This window comes from Salvelinus alpinus, chromosome 15, assembly GCF_045679555.1.
Source record: "Salvelinus alpinus chromosome 15, SLU_Salpinus.1, whole genome shotgun sequence".
NCBI lineage: Eukaryota > Metazoa > Chordata > Actinopteri > Salmoniformes > Salmonidae > Salvelinus > Salvelinus alpinus.
In genome coordinates this window covers 49172520-49190156 of record NC_092100.1, presented here as the reverse complement: position 1 = coordinate 49190156, position 17637 = coordinate 49172520, and the positions used below count along the sequence as shown (strand labels likewise).

The following is a 17637-nucleotide window of genomic DNA, read 5'->3' as shown; positions in this document are numbered from 1 at the left end:
CAGGCAGTTAGACGAGGGGGTCGGGGGAGGGGAGGCCTATCTGCGTTGTGTGAAAGCTCTTATCTTCTCACTTACCTCCCCCCACTCTCCTCCAGGAGCCATCAACTGACAACACTCAACCCTCCCCTCCCACACGACACGCAGCAAAGCACACACCATAACACAGGAAGACGCCCTCACATCCTCAGGATGTGCCATGCATTCGTTCTGGAGAGCATCGAGAGAAGTCAGTTGCATACCTGACCTTGAGAAGATAGATAAATAAGATGGATGCCTTGCCTGCATACCACCTATCCCGGATGCATAATCAGTTCGTTGGAACTTGTGATGGGTCCGCCCATCTCGCACTTACTGCTGCAAGCTGTGAAGCCCCGGAGCAATGTTGCCACATTTAACATTATGCCCTCTGTGCTACCTGGTTATGGTCTCCATTTGGCCCCTGAAAACAATGACTGGACTTAACAAAACTGTTTACATGTGAATTCTCTTCTACTACTACTTTACCATATAACACATAGGGGCAATTCCACGGTATTGGACTTTTTCACCTACAATGGGTATTATTCTACACACTGGCTATTATTTTAATGCGCTCTGCCCCCAAACAAGACAACATTTGTTGGTCCCGACCAATTCCGAACCTATCATAGACATCTGTGTTTCACAAGTTTGGACAGAGAGCAGTACAGCAGGTTTCAGTACAGCAAAGTAGAGTATAGTTCAGTTCATTATAGTGTACTCTATTCTACTTTTCTTTACTGTGATGTACTGTCAAAACTTGTGAAGCCAACTGTGGTTTGTAACTACTATGAATTCCCATTGTGGCCAACTCGATTGCAAAAATTCCTTTACAGAATTTTCGGAAATTCCGTTATCTATTTGGCAACGGAATTGTGTTTTAATCACTTAATAATTCAAAAAGATTGATATCAGTGAAAACACTAACAAACTGACAGAAGTAACAACTTAAAGGTAGACGTACGAACTTTCATTATCCTCCCTCATGAGGGAGAGGAATTACAAAATTACATAAAGGAGGCAACGTTTCTTAAACTTACAGAAGGCAGAAACATTTATCCAAAACTACAAGTGTTGATATTAGTTGGCAGGGCTATTTATTTCTAATACCTTTTTAACGACTTTCTGGTAGATGTTGTCTAAGACTCCTTTTCCAGCTGCTTGACCAGAAATCAAAGCCTTTACTTATTCCAAATTTGTAGGATGGAGAAAAATTGAAAAATGGATATGCCTTTTCTTTAAAATATGGTCTCTTATCTTTCATTTGACACCAGATTTGACATGCTATAAACTTCACATGTTGGTGCTCATGGGTCCTTTTACACGGAAATGACCATAGGTAAACCAGAGGCATACACACTTAGCAAATTGCTGATTCCCATCGATCAAGTAGGGGCTCCGGCTGATTTTCATTGCAGTCAATGGTCAGGGCCAGTTGTGACAGGTGGCTGGGCAGATCTTTCCTGGGCTGTGCTCACTGCCGTGCAGACAGCAGAGCCCCCTGGGTGTGGATCATTAAGCACAGGAGATGGGAGGCCAGCATCAGAACGCTCATTCCTACACAACCACACGGGTAAACACGTTAACTTATTATGGCTGCAGGGGCAGTATTGAGTAGCTTGGAAGAAAGGTGCATAGAGGTGCCCAGAGTAAACAGCCTGTTCCTCAGTCATAGTTGCTAATATATGCATATTATTATTAGTATTGGATAGAAAACACTCAAGTTTCTAACACTGTTTGAATGATGTCTGAGTATAACAGAACTCATATGGCAGGCAAAAACCTGAGGAAAAATCCAAACAGGAAGTGGAAATTCTGGTAGAATTGGTAGATTTTCAACCAAGCTCCCATTGAAATCACAGCGAGATATGGATGAGTTTTCACTTCCTACAGCTTCCACTAGATGTCAACAGTCTGTAGAACTTTGTCTGATGACTCTACTGTGAAGGGGGGCCGGATGAGAGGAGAATTAGTCAGGTCTGCCATGAGGTGACCATTCTTTGACCATGCGCGTTCACATGAGAGGGAGCTCCGTTCCATCGCTCATCTGAAGTCAATGTAATTCTCCGGTTGGAACGTTATCCAGATTTATGTTAAAAACATTCTAAAGATTGATTCAATACAACGTTTGACATGTTTCTACGGACTGTTACGGAACTTTTGGACATTGTCAGGTTTTAGTGAACGCACTTCCCAGACTTTGGATTTGTATACCAAACACGCAACAAAAATACCTATTTGGACATAAATTATGATTTCTTGTGGAAGTGGGAGTCCTGGGACTGCATTCCGACGAAGACCAGCAAAGTGAAGATTTATAATGCTTTTTTGAGTTTTGTTGACTGCACAATTTGGGCGGGTAACTGTATGGCTTGCTTTTGTTGCTGAACGCTGTTTTCAGATGATTGAATATTGTGTTTTGCCGTAAAGCTTTATGAAATCTGACACAGCGGTTGCATTAAGAACAAGTGTATCTTTAATTCTATGTAAAACATGCATCTTTCATCAAAGTTTATGATGAGTATTTCTGTTATTTGACGTGGCTCTTCGCAATTTCTCAGGATATTTGAGGCATTTCTGAACATGGCGCCAATGTAAACGGAGGATTTTGGATATAAATATGAACTTAATCGAACAAGACATATGTATTGTGTAATATGAAGTCCTATGAGTGTCATCTGATGAAGATCAAAGGTTAGTGATTCATTTTATCTATATTTCTGCTTTTTGTGACTCCTGTCTTTGGCTGGAAAAATGGCAGAATTTTTCTGTGACTTGGTGGTGACCTAACATAATTGTTTGTGGTGCTTTCGCTGAAAAGCCTATTTGAAATCGGAACAAGATTACCTTTGAAATGGTATAAGATACATGTATGTTTGAGGAATTTTAATTATGAGATTTCTATTGTTTGAATTTGGCGCCCTACACTTTCACTGGCTGTTATCATATCATCCCATTAACGGGATTGCAGCCATAAGAAGTTAACCCCCCCCAGAACTGGAGTTTCCTGCTTTACGCCAACCACCTATGGTCTCATTTCCCACATTGTATACCAACACACACTCACAGGGCCCATTAACATTTAGAAAAAAGAAAAGAAAAATCTGACCAATGTGGTTGGAGGAGGCAGGAGGGAGGGAGCATTGGGCCAGAGAAAACACCACGAGGCAGATGGGAGAACAGAGGTAGGACTAGAATTGCAGCAACATGAGAACAGCAGCAGTGAGACAGGGGAAACGGCAACAAGTGAGACAACGGAACAGTGAAGTGAGACAGGAACTAGGGAGGAGCAATAGGTGAAACTAAAAACACAGCATAACTTACAGGGAACATCATGTAGGCTACTAAAGACAAGGAAACATTGACTTAAAACAAATCAGAGAAACGCATGCTTGACAGAACCATTTAGAACACTCTTTGTTTAAGGTCGTTCTGACTACAGACTCAAGCCTGTACCCATCTATACCACCTTAAACCCTCCTCCCTTAGCCCTAGTCCCACACGTCTTCCCCAATCTACGCCTTCCTCACACACAAACAGCAAACCCCCTCTCCCAGTCTGAGGCGGTGGGGAGATTCCCGCTGGTTAATGCACTCACCCCCACCAACACACACTCCCCTCTTCCCTGTTGTCTTGAGGGAAGAACAGCACTGCCCTCCTGTCCGAAAGATTTCCCACCCCGCTCTTACCTGCTCAATGTGTGATCTTGCATCACACTGTATTGAGCGTGGCACGCAAACACACGGCTGCCAGGCACACTAAATACATATTAGTTAGGCTTAGTTTTTGCTGGCTTTCAAGGAATCCCCCTAGACAAGACCTGATTCAGAGAAGCTCATAAGTAACGTACCTTCTACCATGTTCGATCTTCTCTACAAGCCAACTACAAGAGGAGCCCTTGAGAGAGCAGAGCAGCGAGGGTAGAGGCTGCCCCAGACTGGAGACAGAGAGAGGGAGCCATGGGGAGCAGCAACAATGGAGCTGGTTGAAACAAACCCCAGTGTACGTGACCCTCACCCCCCATCTCCTGATGTGAAACCATCTCATGCATGTACTGCTCCTCTCACTTGTCAATCACAGCTGGGGGAGGGAAGCTGGCTCTTACAATATGCCTGGGCATGGTTGTTAGAGAGACATGCACTCTAAAGGACTAAGAATGTGTGTATGAGTGCCTGTGTATTAATGAAGGATCCATATCCTTGAGGGATTACAGCAGGGTGTGAAAAGGATTGCACTTTGAGTTACCCAACATAGCTGTGTGAGGGTTGCAGGTGTGGCACATTCAGAGGATGAGTCGGAGTGGGATGTGTTGGGAGGCTGGGTGGTGTGAAGCGCAGAGCTACGAGAGAACTCTGGATGTATTCAGCTGAGACGGTACGATAAAACACACGGATGATGAAATGCTCATTATTGTTGTATGGCTGACAAAAGAGCTGAGCAGGCCAGGGTTAAAAAAGGTAAAGCTATGACCGCTGATCTTTTTCAAGACACAGCGTTATGCTGGCTGCAACATGGCCAGCTGACCCATTCCTTATTGATAGCGCAGATCCCACAACCAACGCTCACTTCCTCCCAAAAACCACAGAAGCTCCACTGAGGACCCCCCCCCACCCTCACATCAAAGCCCTTAATTCAACCCAGACTCCAGCAGCACGCTTTAAGTGACTGTTATCTCCGATTTATAATCCACACACCGCAAATCAGCGGATACCAGAGGGCACCGTCTAAACTTGGGGGACGTCACAAACTCTATAGATCTTTCACTCTAATCCATTTGCTTTTAGACAAGAGGCCTTGCTCACTCAGCTCCCCGCTCTAATAGGACTAAATCTTCCTTTCCAATCAGGCGCAGGCCTAGGAAGAATAGAAGCCCCCACCCAGTCAAGACAGGCTGCAGCAGCACCCAGTCAGCAGCACCTCCACCCTCCAGAGGGAAGGCAAAGAAAGAGCCACCATCTGGGGTTTAGTCATGGTGATGCCAGGGCTGGAGCCGCTCCGCTCTGGTGGCTAGATGAATAAAAGGCTATTTAGCGCTGGCACACTGAACAGCCCAGCCCAAGTTGGGTGGGGAGACATGGGCCCTATAAAAACCTGTGGTGCGGAGAATGCGGACGGAATCCAGACATTAAAACATAATATTCAAAAATGTACTCAACTTAGTAGGGTCAGTCCACCTCAAAAAGTACAATAAAAAGGATTGACATCCACCATCAGATTGTTCTGAAATAGTTTGTTAGAATCAGATTAACATTCATGCATCAGTTTGTTGAAATATAATTTAAGAAATTAGGCTAATGATTCCACAAAAAAAAGAAAGAAAAAGAAGCCATTTAAAGATATGAGTATTATATGAATCCTTCGATTTGGACCAAACTTTGTCAAAAGCCATCCACAGACCCCCCCCCCCCAACACCAATCACACACACTGTACAAAACATTATGACAGACTGACCAGGTGAATCCGAGTGGAAGCTATGATCTCTTAATGGTTAAATCCAATCAGTGGACACTAACTTTTTGAGTCAAGATCAGAGTCAAAATGCAAGCCAAGATCAACCACTCAAGATTTATTTTTATTTTTAACATGACTTAAAAAGCAAGCCTATGCAAAATTAACCTATTAAACCAGTACTGTAGCAAATTAGGTTTGTGCAGTAGGCTATAGGCCCAATACATTATCACCGCATATTGGCTTTGCTTGAATTGCAATCCCTGGTGTTGTTAATGTTTTGCACACTGTGTATAGTATCAGCTCTCTGTCTGACAAGTAGTATGGAGCTGCGGCTCAGAGTAGTTTCTTCATCCTATGTAATGTAATCCCAGAGAATTGTGATGTTATTTTTGTTCTTCTTCCCTGTTCAGAGAAGTTAGTCATTGACTGCTTACAGGGTAAGGACCAGAATCTTGTTTCTCATGGCCCGAGTCCATTATGTGCCTTTTGGCCAACTTCAAGCAAGCAGTCGTGCCTTTTACAGAGGAGTGGCTTCCGTCTGGCAACTCTACCATAAAGGCCTGATTGGTGGAGTGCTACAGAGATGGTTGTCTGTCTGGAAGTTTCTCTCATCTCCACAGAGGAACTCTGGAGCTCTGTCAGAGTGACCATCAGGTTCTTGGTCACCTCCCTGACCTAGGTCCTTCTCCCCCGACTGCTCAGTTTGGCCGGGCGGCCAGCTCTAGTAAGAGTCTTGGTGGTTCCGAACTTCTTCCATTTAAGAATGATGGAGTCAACTTTGTTCTTGGGGACCTTCAATGCTGCAGAAATGTTGTGGTACCCTTCTCCAGATCTGTGCCTCGACACAATCCTGTCTCGGAGCTCTACGGACAATTCCTTTGACCTCATGGCTTGGTTTATGCCCTCACATGCACTGTCAACTGTGGGACCTTATATAGACAGGTGTGTACCTTTCCAAATCATGTCCAATCAATTGAATTTACCACAGGTGGACTCCAATCAAGTTGTAGATACATCAAGGATGATCAATGGAAACAGGATGCACCCGAGCTCAATTTCAAGTCTCATAGCAAAGGGTCTGAATACTTATGTAAACAAGGTATCTTTTTTATTATGAATAAAAAAGCAAAAATGTCTATAAACCTGTTTTCACTTTGTCATTATGGGGTATTGTGTGTAGATTGCTGGGGAATATTATTTTTTTTGTCATAGCAAAGAGTCTAAATACTTATTTACATAAGGTGTTTCTTTTTATACATTCGCAAAAAATTCTAAAAACCTGTTTTTGCTTTGTCATTATGTGGTATTGTGTGTAGATTAATGAGGGAAAACAATGATTTCATCCATTTTAGAATAAGGCTGTAACATAACAAAATGTGGAAAAAGCTAAGGGGTCTGAAAACTTTCCGAATGCACTGTATATTAGCATTTTCATGCTTCATGTCGCATCAGCTAGGCTGGATGCTGTGCGAGAACGAAGGCTACCTGACAGGCTCACTTTTCTGTTGCAACCTGCAGAAACAACCTTGAAGACGACCACCACAATATGTAAAATCGTCCAAAGTGGTGGCAAGAAAGCTGCACCGCTCTGTCAGAGCTCGGTGCTTATTATCGGATGTATTAGGTTTCAAAATCTAACTTTTTGGATATACTGTTAATGAAATATTAGAAAGATCCACTGAATTATTCAGAACATGAATAACTATATGGGTCTTGGTAAAATACACTGGACTGTCTGCACTCTGAGGCCTCGCTAGTAGGGTGGATGAGGATTCTCCTTCTCTATACAAAATACAAATCACTTTTGATGTGGCTGTTTGAGAACTTTAGGTTCTCTGATTGATGTATTTCACAAAGATCAAAGACCTAATTAAGGAGAGTTTAATATCAAATAGTGAGTGATATCACTAAAGTGCTTATTTACCCACTGTGTGCAGTTAGTGGATAACCATATATATAGTGAGAAATGTATTGATGTTCCAATCGCAGTATCAAATTGCAATTGATATATAATCTTGAGAGTCGCAATACATATTGTAACGGAATCTAAGTATCGTGATAATACTGTATCGTGAGGTCCCTGGGAATTCCCAGCCCTAATGGCGGCGGGAGTTTGTTTAAAAGTAGGAATTAGAACGCAGTGGTTGTGAAATGCTTTCAACGGCTTCAGACCAATAAACAACATCCACAATGGTAAAAGGACCTAGAAACCTACATTACTTGTTAATTTCAGTTTGTTGAGAACTGCCTGGTCAGGTCCTGTGGCTCTTCTCCACAGTAGGTTGGCTCCATAAAGAATGGAAAGAGCAGAATGCCCCTGATCTTTTACGGACCAGGACCTGTTTCAGTGTATCGTCTGTGCAGATAGCAGCAGCTGAAGCAGACAGATTTCCGTCTCGTCCGCCTTCAGCGTGGCTCTTAATCGATTCACCCTCAAAGCAAATTAGTACCTCGCTCTCATCCCTCTGCCTGTCTCAAGTTTAATAAACAGCCCCAGAAAGAGGCCAATTTCCCTGCTGCTCTCCAGATAACGTCAGACAGCTGATGAAGATGTATGGAATCAGACACGCTGAACCAAATACCAGCACAGTGACAAACACATCTCCAATAGGGCTAAGAATGTCCAGGAAACTCACGATACGATATTATCATGATACTTAGGTGATGATACGATATGTTTTGCGATTCTCACAATTCAATATGCATTTCAATACTGTGATCATTGCAACTTGATGTTAAACATAAACATATTGCACACCATATAAACTCAGCAAAAACAAGAAACGTCCCTTCTTCAGGACCGTCTTTCGAAGATAATTCGTAAAAATCCAAATAACTTCATAGACCTTCATTGTAAAGGGTTTAAACACTGTTTCCCATGCTTGTTCAATGAACCATAAACAATTAAATGAACATGCACCTGTGGAACGGTCGTTAAGACACTAACAGCTTACAGACAGTAGGCAATTAATGTCACAATTATGAAAACTTAGGCCACTAGAGAGGCTTTTCTACTGACTCTGGAAAAACACAAAAAGAAAGATGCCCAGGGTCCCTGGTCCCACCGTCGCTGGACCAGACAGGATTGGCAAAAAGTGCTCTTCACTGACGAGTTGCAATTTTGTCTCACCAGGGGGGATGGTAGGATTCGGGTTTATCGTCAAAGGAATGAGCGTTACACCGAGGCCTGTACTCTGGAGCGGGATTGATTTGGAGGTGGAGGGTCCGTCATGGTCTGGGGCGGTGTGTCACAGCATCATCGGACTGAGCTTGTGGTCATTGCAGGCAATTTCACCGCTGTGCCTTACGGGGAAGACATCCTCCTCCCTCATGTGGTACCTTTCCTGCAGGCTCATCCTGACATGACCCTTCAGCATGACAATGCCACCAGCCATACTGCTCTTTCTGTGCGTGATTTCCTGCAAGACATAAATGTCAGTGTTCTGCCATGGCCAGCAATGAGCCCGGATCTCAATACCATTGAGCACGTCTGGGACCTGTTGGATCGGAGGGTTGAGGGCTAGGGCCATTCCCCCCAGAAATGTCCGGGAACTTACAGGTGCCTTAGTGGAAGAGTGGGGTAACATCTCACAGCAAGAACTGGCAAATCTGGTGCAGTCCATGAGGAGGAGACGCACTGCAGTACTTAATGCGGCTGGTGGCCACACCAGATATTGACTGTTACTTTTGATTTTGATCCCCCAGTTGTTCAGGGACACATTATTCCATTTGTTAGTAACACGTCTGTGGAACTTGTTCAGTTTATGTCTCAGTTGTTGGATCTTATGTTCACACAAATATTTACACATGTTAAGTTTGCTGAAAATAAAACACAAGTGAGAGGACATTTCTTTTTTTGCTGAGTTTATGTCTGCTGTAGAGGGACAAGAGAGCCACGTGAACAAGTTTTGATCAGTTATAGAAACAAAAGCGCTAAAAACTAAATTGGCTCCCTAATTAAAAAGATTGAGAACAAGCTAGGAATGAAAAATACTGGAGTTTTGGTCCAGGGACAGCAAACTAGCACAAAAATAGTGTGATATTTTCAGAACGATATATTGTCAAAAATAATATCCCGATATGTAACTTTCTCCAGTAGAAGGATAGGCTCTGGCTGACAGTGCTGGTGGTGGAAGGCACATCCTGAAGGATCCAGGGGAGGCTCGGAGGCTCTGAGATTTCAGGGCTCATTTCACAGCCACACTGCCAGGAAATCAAGCGTGCCTCCACGGAGACAAAGAAGCAGGGGGACGGCCAGGTTGGCCGAGGCCTCTTCCTGCAGAGTCCCTCTCCCTTTGGCCAGGGGAGACTGGGAGCGACAGTGAACTGTAACAGGGGAACAAAGTGCAAGGGGCCGTTTTGTGACCCTGCCAAGAAAAATCCCCATCACCACCCACCGGAACCACAGCCCGGAAAAGATGAGCCGCTCGACAACACCACCTCCCCACTGGATTTGTTAATGTCCAGTTGGTAGCGATTTCACAAGGTACAAAAGTTCTGCTCTGTGACATTCATAAGAGGGCTCCTGGTAAAAATCCACAGTGCATTCTTCCCACTGAGCCATTCCCACCATCCTGAGCTTTATGACCAAGAGACAAGCTATTTGACCCATGTAGAGCTAAGGCCCCTCCCTACCTTGTGGGAAAAAGGCATTACATACATTCTTTAAGTCAATCCTTACACGTTTGCCTCTCTAGCATGTTGATAATTTCCTCTGCAGAGATGACCGGTATCAAAATAGGCCTAAAACTGTTCTTTACACTCTCTCCACACAAGAAGCCCAATACTCAGAAGTGCTAGTTCAAAAATATGCATTTTTAAAAACGCAGAACATCAAGAGATCGACGTGCAAATATAGTTTTCCTCCACAGATAATACATAAGTGCAACATATTTCGGCAGAAAATAGCTTACTTCTCATCAGATGACAACTTAAACACAAAGCTATTTGGCTAGCAGCCACACAAGTAAATGAGCATGGCCATCATATTGTTAATCATAGACAGAATGTAGCCAGCTACATTTCCTAATGTTTTGCTTGAAGTAAATCTTATATTTTACCTATTAAAAGTAGGCTACACTGAGAAAAAAGTACTGAAGAAAAGTAGCTACACAGTCAGAGCGCTGTCTGCCGATTGAATGCCCATTTGTGAATTCCCATCCGAATACAGAACTGCAACTGATGCGCAAAATGAGTCTGATGCCAAGCACAAATTACAATACGAAGCATTTTAGATGTGCGTTTACCCCTGCTTTCCTCCCAACTGCCAATTCTGACAGAAGAGGACAAAACCAGAACAGAAGATTAACAAGAGCCAATGAATGTGTCAGGGACAGTTGGTTGAAGTGCTCAGTGGACACAATGTTGACCAACCTGTGCATCCAGTGTTAGAGAATGTGGAAGACAGACACCAGCCTCCCTGAGACATGCGTTGCTATGTCCAAAATGCTGGACAGAAAGACTTATGAAATGTTGACCTAGGTTTGACTCAAATCACCCAGCACTCGATACCAGAGGAAGGACGGACCATTCTGTCAGGGGAATGACAGCCACTTCCTGCCTCCCTCCACATCAACTCTTTAAAAAGGAAAGTTGCAAAAATCATCATACCGGCTTTATACTTGCTTGAACGGCAATAGCTCAGATACACATGAAGACATGAAACAATCGCGAGGATCAATAGAACATCGCTCAGAGATGCACAAAAATGATCATATTCAAAATAGATGAATCTTTCCTTTCACTAACCCAACCTCAATGCTCACAGATGGTGGCACTTAGCTCTGTGCAGCACTAAGACACAGACAGTACGAACACAGGAAATGAGTATCTTCTAAGATCTGTGGTGGTGGAGTTCAAAGAAACAGCCTGGTTGCATCTTCTATGTAAAGAATGTTATTCACGTTCTAGGATTTGATAAGAAATAACATTTTATTCACTGGCCGTAATTAATCAAACCCAAAAATAGGTGTTTTAACCGGAAACATTTAAGACAAGGAACATTTCGGTTGGACTACTCTTCAAGACAGAGACAATGGTGGACTGGACTCGTCAAGACTACCATGTTACTGTAGGCCTGCTTGCCTCCACGGTATCTCATGGTATGCAGCGTTTAAAAAAATATAGAGCGTCTCCCCTGCCTTAACACAGAGCCCCAGAGTGTTCACCGAGCCCCAGGAGAAATCCCTCAGAGGAACCCCTCTCTCCACACCACCAGTGAGGGGGCTCTCTCAAACATACGCTGAACCGGGGAGTCCATCCAAACAGGTCGAACATAGTTTGAACATCCTAGCTGTGTGGCCACATATCCTCAAGGCTTCGCAGATATACTGAGCATTATAAACTCTAACTCACATCCCAGAAGTGGGCCTAAAGGCTCAAATGCAGCCTTCAATTAAAATATTGTAATTAGATCGTCTGGGCAACAGGTGATTTAGGCTGCATATGTATACATGCTGGTGAATACAGGAAGAGCTTGAAGTGATCTCCTAAAGTGCTTGGGCTCTCCGTTCAGTCAAGTGAGACACAGGTTTAGTCTCATCTCAGTTGATCATTTACTCCGGTTTGGTCATACGATCACCCCATAGACAAGGACACATCAAAGACACTAGATCCTCTTAAACCTGGATTTGTGTGCTATTTACTGAGCAAGCCACCTGCTTTTATCAGCACTGCCATTTAAGAGCAGACATTAGGGCTAAAAACAGAACAAACCAAATGAGGAACAGAGCTATCCACTAAGCGCTGTTCCATTATAGGCAAGCTAATGTAACACATTAGATCACCCAGGACCACAATTCACTGATTGGGCTTAGTTTGTCTCAAACAGTGAGGAGAACCGGCAATCTTTCTGCTCAGTTCCATTTGGGCCAGTGTATAAATAGCCTACCTGTGTAAGGCTTTCAGACAAACCTTGCTTTTATTAATAAATGCTTCAACAAAAAAGGTTCAATTAGGTTGCAATTATAATGTCCAAATGACTGATGTCAGAGCCCCTAAACACATAATGTCATGTTATGCAATGAATATATCAGATTGGTTGAGAGTGATATCACGTTGGCTATAGCTATATACAGTGCATTTGGAAAGTATTCAGACCCCGTGAATTTTTGCACATGTTGTTACATTACAGCCATTTTCTAAAATAGGTTAAATAAAACATTTCAAATTAATAAACACAATACCCCATAATGACAAAGCAAAAACAGGTTTCACTTTGTCATTAGATATAGGACAGACACTTCAGAACAAACTTTTTGATACGTCAGGGAGTCTCAGGGCACGTTTGTAAATTCACTATGGAGTGCCAGAGTGCCGTAAATTCAGAGCGTTGTCAGATTGCCTTACATAAAATCAGAGCGTTTCCCTTTCAGAGCGCACACTGGACGCTCTGGCTGAGGAGTAGGGTTGTTTCCGAGCGTTCTGACCTCAGCATGAGTGCTTGACTGCCGTTCTAACTGGCTAACGTAGGCTAGCTAGCTAGCTAGCTAGCTAGCTAGCTAGCTACTTCCACACACAAATGACAGGACACCTCACTGACCATTTTACTCACCCAGACAGAGCTGGTTAGGTTGTTATCCAGAGCGTTGTTAACAAACACCATGCCCAAAACGGAAGCCATCGTGCGCAACTTGATTTTGTCCCCCCACACCAAACGTGATCACAACACGCAGGTTGAAATATCAAAACAAACACCGAACCAATTATGTTAATTTTGAGACAGGTCGAAAAAGCATTAAACACCTCCCGGGTGGCGCAGTGGTCTAAGGCACTGCGTCGCAGTGCTAGCTGTGCCACCAGAGATTCTGGGTCCGAGCCCAGGCTCTGTCGCAGCCGGCCGCGACCGGGAGGCCCATGGTGCAGCGCACAATTGGCCCAGCGTCGTCCAGGTTAGGGAGGGTTTGGCCGGATATCCTCGTCTCATCTCGCACTAGCAACTCCTGTGGCGGGCCGGGCGCAGTGCACGCTGACCAGGTCGCCAGGTGTACGGTGTTCCCTCTGACACATTGGTGCGGCTGGCTTCCGGCTTGGTTGGGTTGTCTTTCAGAGGATGCATTGCTCTCGACCTTCGTCTCTCCCGAGTCCGTACGGGAGTTGCAGCGATGAGACAAGACTGTAACTACTACCAATTGGATACCACGAAATTGGGGAGGAAAAAAAGGGGGTAAAAAAAATATATATTTATGAATAAAAGAAAAAGCACTAAACATTTATGGCAATTTAGCATTAATTTGTCCAATTTAGCTAGCTTGCTGTTGCTGGCTAATTTGTCCTGGGACATAAACGTTGAGTTGTTATTTTCCCTGAAATGCACAAGGTCCTCTACTCCGACAATTAAGCCACACAAAACAGTCTCCCGAATTGTTTCTAATCATCTCTCCTCCTTCCAGGCCATTTCTACGGCGATTGAAATTGAACTTTCATATTAAGGTGTATTCCCACAACTGGACGACCTCAGTTCATCTTTCAATCGCCCACGCGGGGATAACCAATAAGGAGATGGCACGTGGGTATCTGCTTCTATAAACCAATGAGGAGATGGGAGAGGCAGGACTTGCCTCGCGTTCAGCCTCACGAATAGAACCGACTATTTTTGCGCCTGGCAACGCAGACACTCGTTGGCGCACGCGAGCAGTGTGGGTGCAATGATTGAATAACATGCATGTGTACATTTATTTTGCAAAGCGAGCGCATGCGAGCGGTTTGGTCAGCATGTAACTGTGCTGCAGGCACCAATTTTTTTTATATTTTGATAACACAGGCCATATTCAACAGGTGTTGAGCAATCGTTAATTCATCAGTTATTCAGCGCACTATCACTACTCTGAAATCGGAGTAGATAGCCAGAGCTAATTTACAAACACACCCTAAATCTGTCATTGCATTACAATATCACAGAAAGCTTGATTCTCTATAGCTAAACAAGAGATATATTGACGTAATAAGGAATTCCCCTCAACCACAATTTAGAGGGAAACAAACATTTCCCATTGTAAAAGAGCTTTTAGTTATACAGAATTAACAAAACCTGCTGAAAAGCTGGAGTGTTGGTCAATGTACATGTAAGAAGGTCAAATACCCCGACCTATGGTTTGCAATGCTCCCATGTAGGGACATGGAAGAGTGAGAAATGTGTGGACCCGGTGTCCAAGTAGGCTACATGTAGCTATGTGTGTGGAAAACATTATCACAGGTAAGACATTTAACTTATTATAAAACAGACTATACTAAACTCCACTCACTATTTGTATCTGTATAGTCAGTTTGTTTGTGTTGTTGGTCTTGGCTAGCTAGCAATCACTCACATGACTGCTAGCACCTTTGTGAAAAGGGGCATAAGAAGCCCTACAATATTACGTTTTTCTAAGCACTGAGAACACTCGGGAGCAGGGAATGTTGAAAAGTAATCTTTAGACTTAAATGTAGTTTTTGCTGTAAACCAATGGGGTAACCACAGGTTGTTTTCCCCCACAGGTAGACAGGGCTGCATTCTAATACCGACTGGGTCTATACTGAAAGCAAAGTGGTTAAGTGAGCATTAACACACAAAAGACGGTGCGTACCAGGGATTTATTGCACACCGTAGCGGTGTGAGAAGGCACATTTATTAATATGCATAACAAAGTTAAGCACATTCTGAGAATAACTGTTTCCTTCCACATGTTAAGCAAATGCTCCAGATAGTGTTATCTACTAAATGAATGTTTCAAAGACAGCACAATACAATCTGTACTCTCTACAATGTTGTCTTCTAGCAATTAAGAGTGACAAAGACAGATTAGAGTATGCACACTCTCCCTTTACGTAATCCCAGAAGTATTTTTGAAATGGAGGTAAGTCGATTTTCACCACTTTAAGTGGTATGCAGATTGAATTGGCTATATCAATTAAGTGAAGGGCTTTGACATTCATTCAGAAATATAGGTTCTACTCTTAACTTTATTGCCCAGAGCACAATAGACGTGTGACCTTGGACAACAAAGAGTGTGCCTGACTAAGACTTCAAATCTATAAATTAAAGTGTCACAAATCGTTGGCTCGGTTTATGGTGCGCATTTGCGCAGGACAAATCTGCTATCAAAACCTCACCATCATAGATGTAGTTATTGATATGCGTCAATGATTACACGATCCATCGAAAAAGATGTTCCTCGAAATCAGCTACATTGGATGCAGGCAAGGCAGCACAAGTGATCTGTGCCTAGTGATGCGGTTAAAGATAGACAGTCAATCGCTCGCAGTGGCTGCAAGACGCGCACCGCGTAAAACACAATTGTGCAAAACGGAGTTCTACAGAATCGGGGCGTTTGTATCATGATATCACTCGCCGATTGCTGCAGTATTGTGTTTTATATTCACACGCATTCATATATATCCTGTTAAGTTATAAAAGATCATATCAACTTTACTACAAACTAGAGGCGATGCTTCCCACCCTATCCCTCATCCAATAACAAAGCGATGCCTGCGTGTGATTTTCACTCCCGAGAGGGGTGGGGGTGGATGGGTAATGGGGGCTGTTGACCTTACACATTTTCTTCAAGTCCCATCATTTTTCGATGGATCAAACAATCCCCATTATTGCATACTAAATCAGCCAAGCAGTGTTCATTATGGAGCAGCAAACTACAAACGAAACCACTCTGTTGGAATTGCTAGAAACCGATGATAAAGTTGAATTATGTAACAGAAGTGTAATACGTAAAATTATTCCCACATAGTAAAGTAACGCGCGAAATGACCGACTGATGTACGCTGACGCTCGACATGCATTTCTGTTTGCTTCATAGAAAACAATTTTGAACGACTGTTTCATCATTCTAACGTTAAAACATGATAATAAAACAATGGCAGAATGTCAAATGCTACCCAAGCCAGATGGCTTGCTAGACAATAAACTCGAAACTCTCGTCATGAACTTGACTATTTGATAAAAACATGGCAACAGTGGATCAAAAACAAGTAAGATACAACCTGCAAGTAACAGTACCCTTTATTCACGTGCATGTGATTTATTGCGTTGAGAGTATTCGCTAAAGAGAATAGTTATGGCTCTCGTCTTAATAAATTACGTTACAAATAGCTATAACTTCGAGCTATTTCACGGTGATATAATTTACATTTGTTTTAATCTATAACTTGGTTAACATTTGGACAAAGACGTGCGATTTACTATGGATGGCTATAAACACAAGCGAAACGTTCGATTTCACCAAATGAAAACAAATGGATCCCACCACATGGTTTTGTTTCGGCTGGCAAGAACTAAACGTTAGCTAGTTAATGTTGTTATCAAAATACAACCATTGGTGTAGCTACATGTTACATGGCTTGTTATACAAAGTAACAGCATACATACCATGAAATAAAACGTTCACGTTTATTTCAACTGGGACTCAACGAGTTTTCAAACATTCTGACCTAGCTAGCTACTGTAGGCACTTGCTAGCCAACTAGCTAGTTAGTAACGTTAGCTAACTTGGCTAGCTACAGTAGGTAAGTTAAACAGAGAAGTACTGAATAGTAAGATGAGCTAAGTTATAGCTAACGTTAACTGTTGGTACTTTTCAACTACCCTACAAACGCATTCTACGAGGCAAAAATTAAGGAAATTGTAATATAGCAGTCAAAAATAGAAAAAAAATGTCTCCCAAAATTCTAAATGTATTTTCCAGAACTTCTTTACCTCAATTTCAAAGTCTGGTAGGTTGAATGCAGTCCTGAACAGCGAACAGAAGTGGGCTATGGCGGGTACTTCCCACCAAGACTGGATCTCTTCCACAGAAATTGTACATCCCTGGGACATTTTCAGACCGAAAATTGTATAACTTGGTTTCTCACATTAGAAATAATTTCCTCAAGGTTTGTGTAAAACCTCCTTAATTGAAACTTCCTTCAAATAAATTACAAAAGTTGCTGTTGATGTTCCATCCAGTCAGTTGCCATTACAACCCGGTCCGGAGAGTGCTAGCTAGCAAGTTACAATCTGTTTCAATCAGAATTTCACAAGAGCTGAACAGATGGGGTGGTGCTACCACCTCGGCGCAAGGAGGGGTGTTGTTACTTACGCAGCGTATTAAAATATACTAAAATCCACCAAGCCTTTATAATACACATCAAAATATTTGTTTACTTGCAATTCTACTTAAATTAATATATATTGGTAC

The 17637-nt window shown here is 42.9% G+C and overlaps 1 protein-coding gene across 1 annotated transcript in view; it reads right to left on the bottom strand.

Moving 5' to 3' along the window:
* LOC139540237 (chromatin remodeling regulator CECR2-like) overlaps window positions 1-17471 on the bottom strand; it is a 68977-nt gene extending 51506 nt beyond the window's left edge. Inside the window, exon 1 of the mRNA XM_071343908.1 lies at window positions 17157-17471. Within this exon, the coding sequence (XP_071200009.1) occupies window positions 17157-17276 (120 nt within the window). The 5' untranslated portion in view covers window positions 17277-17471. The remainder of the gene's footprint in view (window positions 1-17156) is intronic.
* Between the last annotated feature and the right edge of the window lie 166 nt (window positions 17472-17637).